Source organism: Danio rerio, chromosome 7, assembly GCF_049306965.1.
Source record: "Danio rerio strain Tuebingen ecotype United States chromosome 7, GRCz12tu, whole genome shotgun sequence".
In the NCBI taxonomy this organism is placed as follows: domain Eukaryota; kingdom Metazoa; phylum Chordata; class Actinopteri; order Cypriniformes; family Danionidae; genus Danio; species Danio rerio.
In genome coordinates, this window is record NC_133182.1 from 38,522,239 (window position 1) to 38,530,227 (window position 7,989).

The 7,989-nt window shown below is 37.8% G+C and overlaps 1 protein-coding gene across 3 annotated transcripts in view; it reads left to right on the top strand.

Moving 5' to 3' along the window:
• Positions 1-7,989, top strand: part of lrp3 (low density lipoprotein receptor-related protein 3) — a 36,556-nt gene extending 28,567 nt beyond the window's left edge. For 2 of the 3 annotated variants that reach the window (NM_001130634.2, NM_001431063.1), the window contains one exon: positions 99-4,203. In NM_001130634.2, the coding sequence (NP_001124106.2) occupies positions 99-920 (822 nt within the window). In that variant the 3' untranslated portion in view covers positions 921-4,203. Of the gene's footprint in view, positions 1-98 lie in introns of all 3 variants that reach the window. The other variant, XM_073906044.1, reaches the window with a different exon arrangement.

The window sequence follows — 7,989 nt, forward strand, 5'->3', positions numbered from 1 at the left end:
TGGATAAACTGGCCTAAAACTGGCTTAAATAAGTGTTATTTCTCTCTCTCTCTCTGTCTCTCTCTCTCTCTCTCTTTCTTTCTCTCTTTCTCTCTCAGGCATCTGTTCTGCAGAATCTCCGTTCGGCTATGCGGAGGCAGATTCGCCGTCACTCATCCCGTCGCTCCTCTTCACGCCGTCGGCTTGGGCGCCTATGGAATCGACTGTTTCACCGCGGCTCTCGAGTACGGGGTCAAATCCCTCTCCTCACACCGCCTGGTCACACACACGCAAACACATACCCCGAGCTAAACCTCCACAGCTACAACACAGCAGACAACAGTGTTCGAGAGTCACCAGAGACCACGGGACAGACTCCGCCATCTTGTTCAGCGGTGGCGCTGGGTTTGGCATTACAAGCCCAAAATGATGCCTTATGCCTGCCTGACAGAGAGTCTCCAGCGTCTCCTCTCTCTCTGCCTTCACCAAACTCCCTCCACTCCACCTCTGACACCCTGGAGGACGAAGATGATGAAGACGACAGGAGTTCAGCGGGCAAACAGGGCATTTTGGCAAAACATAAAGACGCTGACAGTTCTCCAGGACCCTCAGAAAGACCCAAACGCAGTGCAAGCCGCTCAAGGTCGTCAAGACGGCTGGTGCAAGAACTGGCTGCGGAGCTCAGAGGAGTCTCTCTCCTACGCTACACGTCTGTGGGCATTTCACCGCTTTCTTCTCCAGAGTCGCCCACGTCCTCCAGCGGTCAGTCTGAGGAACAGAGAAGCTGTCCTGCTTTCAGAAAAGCACACAAGGACAAGGATGATCGTGGGCACAGCAGGGAATCTTCAGGAGTGGAAGATGTTCCTGGTGACTCTGTCAGGCTCTGCGGACTCACAGCTAGCGAGGAAGAGGAGGATGATGATGCTCTGTTAGTGCACTGAGAAGCCTTTTTGACCTTCCCTGTTTTGTGCCAACACAGTGAGCCATAGCAGGTTCAGCCAACAGCCTTCCATCCAGAGTCAGGAGTTCTGTTCACATGTGCAGTTATTATTCAGTTCAGCCATCTGTCTTTTCAAGTGTACTTGGCTCAGTGTGTACAGGAACATTTGAAGTATTTATTTAGTACTTTTTAAGCATCGCATCACTTTTGTTTTTTGGGTTTATTTTTGGGGAATGTCAGAGCGCTGATGCTGGATGAAGCTAGAGTTTTAAAAGGCAGATTATTGATTCAGACAGACAGAAATTGATCTTTTAAAGGGCATGTACACAAACGTTCAAAAGTCTGGGGTTAAAGCGATTCTTATTTTCATTAAGCTTTTTTCACTGAAAAAGGATGCATTGCATTGATTTTAAAGCCTTATTTTCATAAAAATATTGCATGAAAAAATTAATTAATAATGGTTCTTGAGCATCAAGTCATAGTTATACCTCGGCTTCAAATATATAAAGTCTGTGCACTCATATTAGTTGCGAATGGCAGAAATTGCAACATGCGAGATGGTTTTACCATCTCACTTTCTAAATAATTCATCATAAACTTGGTGAACAGCTTTGAAGTTTTTTAGCTGGTTTTGCATGACTGAAATAGTCGATGGAGAGATTTCTCAAAGATGGCCAATAAACAAAATTACTTGTCTTCACCCTTCACTTGTTCCAAATCTAAAGACAAAAGCAGATATTTTGAAGAAAGCTGAATCCTGTAACTATTGGTTACAGGTTTTCATCTTTCTTCAGTTGATTTTCTTTTGTGTTTAGCAAAAGAAATACAGTCAAAAAGGTTGGAATGCTCTCAAGTGAGAGTAATAGTAAATTTACATTTTTGGATGAACTATCCCTTTAATGGGACTTTGATATTAATGAATTCTAAAAGATGTGTAACTAAATACAGCATTAATGGCTACTAAACAATCAGCTTTGACATCACTGGAATAAATAACATTTGAAAAGATTTTCAAATAACAAATAAAATCAATTTGATAGTACTCATTGTCATGCATTTTTAATCAAGTAATTTAGTCTTGGTGAGCTGAAGGTTGCTTCTTTAAGAAACTAAAAATCTTACTAACCCCAAACGTTTGGACTGTTGTGTGCTTGCAGAGTTATTGGGACTTTTCATGCAATTTTTTGACCTCAGCTCAGACACTTTCCGTACCGGAACAGATAATCTCACAGTGATTGTTCACATGCTAGAAATCACCAAAAACCTCAAGAATGTGGCTACAGCACCTGTACTGCATACAGAACGAACTAGCAGTGAACAAAAGCATTTTCTTTCACAGAATGTATATCACACAGGTTCATCTTGCCTGAATCTCTACTTCTCATCCATCTCGTTCTGTCATGAGCTTCAGAAGGTTTGCTAGACTTCAGAGATCTGCTCTTCTCACCTCCCTTATGCCTTATAAGAGATTCACATGTCGCCTGCAGAGGGAAATGTTCCTGTGCTCAAGTCATTTTTATCTGAACCACCCTGTTGTTTCAGATTTATTCTTTACCCAATCAGTTCTGGCTGATTGGATGTCGGTTGTGCTTCACTTTAGTCTGCGTTATTGAGTTTTTGGCTGTTAAAATGTACCTAACCACATAACAAAACATTGCAGTAACTCATTTACTATAATACTATACTGTTTTGATCCAGTAACATACTTGAATCAATCTGCTGCGGCAATTCTATAGTTGCTGTAGTATAGCAATGTAAACACATTACCCAATACTGGCATACAACTATAGGGTAAACTACAGTAAAAGCAAAATAAATCCTATAGCCTTCTACAGTATTTATTACACTTTGTCAGTTCATTATACACTCCAAAATTGATGCTTGCTGTTTGTTCAAACTACTTATTTAAAATGAGCTGAAACAACTTAATTGTTTTAGATACAATCCACTTCAATTTGTAAAAATAATAATACTTTTTTTTTTTATTACAGTGTAGTTTATACCAGTGGTTCCCAACAGGGGGTCCCGGCCCCTTAAAGGGGCCTCAGCGAGCTTTTTGGGGGGTCACGTCATATTTTAAAAAGTTTTTAGCAGTGGACAATTAAGAGAATGATCATGTTGCCCTAGTTCATTTTGTCCCTTAGCTGACCTAAAAAATAGACAAATTTGTAATTCGTCCCCCACAAAAATGACAGTCTCACTGATTCGCCTTCAGCAGATAACCCAAGCATACTAGACCCAGCAAGCTTTTTGCTTTTATATTTTACATTAAGCTATTATTTGTGCATTAACATTTTTCGATATAGTAAAAACATACCATTTGTTTGAAAACAACATGTTTTGTCATCCTTAATGCAAACTTATGAGTAATAAAATCATTAGATATTGAGGGGGGCCTTACAATATTTTCTGGGGAAAGGGGGTCTCTGGCAAAACAAGGTTGGGAACCACTGGTTTATACTACAGCACGATATAAGCCTCCATTGCCAAAGTGTTATAAATTCTGTAATATATACAGTGTAAAACACGTTATGGTTCAAAATCACTATAGTATTTACTATAAATGAAAACTATAAAAAGTTTTTTCATTTGGGTGCACTACTATTCAAATGTTTGGGGTCAGGAAAGGATTTTAGTGTTTTTTTAAAGAAGTCTCTTTTGCGCACACATGCTGCATTTATTTTTTGATCAATAATACAGTAAAATTGGTTATATTATTTATGATAATAATTAAAATATTGTACAATGTAATTTAGTAAATGGATAAGCTGATTAGTCAGCATCATTCCTCTAGTCATGGATGTCACGCATACCTTCAGAAATCATTCTCTTCTTGCTGATTGGCTGCTGCAAATGTTTCATTTTTTTAATGTTGAAAACATTGTTATTTAAGATATTTTTAAACGAATAGAAGGTTCAAAACAGCTTTATTTCCATAAATGATTATTTTTCTCTGTCACTTCATCAATCATACTGACCCGATGCCTTTGAATGGTCATGTGCAATTTTATATCCATAGACAACTGGAGCTCTTTGATTGACGATTGTTTTTGTAACAAAAGAGTTTTTTTTAAGGTTGATTCACAAAGATTGTGTTTTTGTGGTTAAAGTCAGATACAAGGCAATGGAAGGAAAAAACACAGTCTAGATACGCATTTGTAGTTTAAAGGGCACCTATGATGAAAATCAGCTTTTGTAAGCTTATGGGACAGAACTATGTGTAGGTATAGTGTCCACAGTCATATTGGAGCGATATAAAGACAATAAGTCTCTTTAATTCTCTGATTTAAAATAGGATCCAAATCCCTCCCATTTTGATGCCCACCGCAACGTGACGTTGTAGTGCGGTTTCCCAACCCACTGAATTGATTGACAGCCGCGTATTAACATGTCTCCGTAGTAACGCGTATAATCATATCAACAAGACAGAACATGCACAAAGCAACTGGGATTAAAAGCTCTGTTCAGCTCTCTGGGATTATCAGTCATCATCAAATGTGTTCAAGAATGAGTTTTACAAGTTTAAAATGATTTTAGAACAGTGCATGTTTGTAATGAATTACAGCGATTTTACCGTCTTTTCTTTATCACCACAGCCTTATGTCAGTATAATTATAAAAGAAGACGCTTTAATCCCAGTTTGTGGACGTTAAATTAGATTTATTTAGTAGTTCTTACTGTGGGATTTCTCGCAAACGTTACGTGAGATCTGCTTCCTTCATGTCTGTCACTGTGCTGTTTATCTGATGCAGACGCAGAGACACACATCATAGCCATAGGGAGAGATCTCTGTGGCTCTGACAGTCATGTGGGAATGGTGGGAGGGAAAAAACTAGCTTATTTGCATTAAAGGCACAGGCCACAAAATCAGCTACATTGTGCTCAGAGCTGAAAATGCCAATATTCTGAAAGGTCTAATAAATAATCTGATGTGTGTTGAGATGAAACTTTACAGACACATTCTGGAGACACAAAAGACACATCTTAAATCTTTGAAAAGCGGCAAAATAGGTGCCCTTTAAAAAACATTAAACTGCTTGCTTTTGTTGCATTGTTAGATCATAATCTGTGTGAAAATGCATTGGTCAAATGTGTCGATCTAGAGCACATAAAAGAACAGGAAAAGCAGCTCCTTTGGAATTAAAAAAAATTAACATACTAGTCTGTGAATGGCTACCAGACTAATTTAAGCTTTCCCCTATTACAAAGATATAGCGGGTCTTTTTTGAGGGAAGCAGAACTCAGGGATTGTTTAATGAAGCGGTTAACCTGGATGTTCTAGTTAACAGCTGCTAGCAGTGCTGTTGTCTCACTTCATAGGAAAATAACTTAATATCACATTTGTTTTTGAGCTCATACCTGCTGGCGTGTATGTTCCGTCATATCAGCCAACACAGATTTCTTTGACACCTGAGGGATTTTTTAATTTTTTTTGCCAGTAAGATTATGTTATTCTCATTTCCATGAATGTATGGACAGTATGTTCTGTGCTGTAGCTCATACCCATGGCTTTAGCACATTTTGTCCAGTTCCAAGCTTGAAAATAAGTAATCAAAAAAAAAAAGCCGGTCCCGTCTCTGAAGGGTCAGTGTGTTCCTGCATCTCATTGTGTCTGCTGGCCGTCTGCCTGTTAGTTCACACGTCCTCATTCTCCTCTTCAGACTGCAGAATCCTGTAGGTTCAACAAACGTGCCATTTTAGAGATTTGAAAGAATTGCCAATACGGTGTGAAGCATTTCGATTCAGTGCCAATAGAAAAGTCTTTCTGTTTTCTCAGTTTTGGAATTAAACTGAAATGGCTGAAGATTACATAATTTTTCTTTATATTTTACATGTATTACGAATACATTTTTTTAGATCAATCTGAAATGAAAATTTGCAGCTTATTTACCCTCAGACAATATTAAGAAGAACATTAAATAGCTGAGGAAGTGGTCCTTGATAATTATTATCATGCAAGTTTGGAAAATTCACAGATAACTAATGTTTGTTTTTGTATGACAGATTCCTGAACAGGCGTCACAGTGGCGCAGTAGGTAGTGCTGTCGACTCACAGCAAGGAAGTCGCTGGTTCGAGCCTCGGCTGGGTCAGTTGGCGTTTCTGTGTGGAGTTTGCTTGTTCTCCCTGCATTTGCGTGGGTTTCCTCCAGGAGCTCCAGTTTCCCCCACAGTCCAAAGACATGCGGAATAGGTGAATTGGGTATGCTAAATTGTCCATAGTGTATGAGTGTGAATGGATGTTTCCCAGAGATGGGTTGCAGATAGAAGGGCATCCGCTGTGCTGGATAAGTTGGCGGTTCATTTCACTGCAGCGACCCTGGATTAATAAAGGGACTAAGCTGAAAAGAAAATGAATGAATGAATGATTCCTGAACAACAACATGAAAAATTTTCATTTTGATGAAGAGTACAACAAATGCATCCACGAGTAGACACTATAGCTTGATGCATTAACAAACAGAACCGATACCGATTTGACGATAAAACATGTCAACAGTTAATTTTACAGTTTCATTTAATCATTAAAAGTCTATTTAATTAAAGCTACTTGAAATACCTGAGGCGGCACAGTGAGTGTGTGAATATGTATGGGTGTTTACGAGTAGTGGGTTGTGGCTGGAAGGGCATCCGCTGCGTAACACATATGAAGGAATAGTTGTTGGTTCACTGCACTGTGGTGACCCCTGATAAATAAGGGACTAAGCCTAAGGAAAATGAATGATTGAAATACCTGAGGTAATTACCTGCCAGCTTATTTCATCATGCATTTCTGCCTTTCTGTAAGCGCCACCTGCTGGCTAAAAGTGAATTTACATTTTCATTCAGGCTGTCTGCAGTTTTGTTCACTTAAAAGTGAATGTTTGACTGAGCTTTTATACACTATTGCACATTTCAAACTAAAAAAACACTACATTAAAATAACAAGGATAAACAAATGTTCACTTAGCATGATTTCTGCATTTAATGGAATTTTAAGAAGAGTGAAGAAATTACATAAAGCACCTTTCATTTAAAGACTAGCCATTGTTTTATTAGTGATTATTAAAAACAACATGTTTTTAATTGTTGTCTGGTGGTTTTTTAAGAGAGGGGTATTGTGAATTATAAATGTTAAAATAGGGCTCTTCTGAACAAAAAGGGTGAGAAGTAAACTGCATCAGCTCATGTAGTTTTTGGAAAGAGTGATTGGTATGTTTCATAAGATCTCAGGGGCCATGGGGAATAGTTTTGTTATGCCTGTATATGCGCTGAAAAAAAAAACAATTCAAAGATGATTCTCCTTGGATTTTTTTATTCCTTTTGGATTTTTTTTTTTTTTTTTTTTGTTGACTGCGTGTAAACAATTAATTTGGGCTGAATTTAAACAGACAAATTAAGTTGAAAATTCCTAAATTTCATTTGTTTAAATTCATCCCATATAAATTGTTTGCAACAGTTTTGCAGAGATCTTTTTTTTTCTGTGTGTTTTGAGCCCAAAGTGCTGGTCACCATTAACTGGTATTTCATTAATCCCCAAGGATCACAGTTTGAGCAAAAATGTCTTGAAAGAAAAAAAATCCCTTACATCTTGGATGTCCTGAGGGTAAATAAAACTAAAAATCTTCATTACATCTTTTGGACATCTTAACCCAGTTTAGGCAAACTAAAATCCATTTTTTCAGTGCACAAAGCATTGCTTATAGAGAAGCTATTTTTAAAAGAAGCTATTTTCTGATGATTGATGTGGCGATTCATCTTCAGCATGAGTGAAAACGCTTGAACCTTTTCTGCACTCATGCAAAACTCCAGATTTCTATTGCTGAAATCCACCCTTTAAAATTCACAACGTAAAGGCAAATATGTCCAGTTTTAGCGATTAATCAGCAAGCTTGAAACCATAAATCATATTTTATTTGTGTTTCATCATAATTTTGTGACACTGAAAAACACCCATTTTGACCTCTATCTTGTTTGTTTATTGTAATTTGTGGTTGCGTTTAACATGGTGTAAATATGTCTATCATGTTTGAAATGGTTTTGATGTATTTCATTTGCTGGAAGTATAAAAGCTACCCCTGTTTTTACTTGTA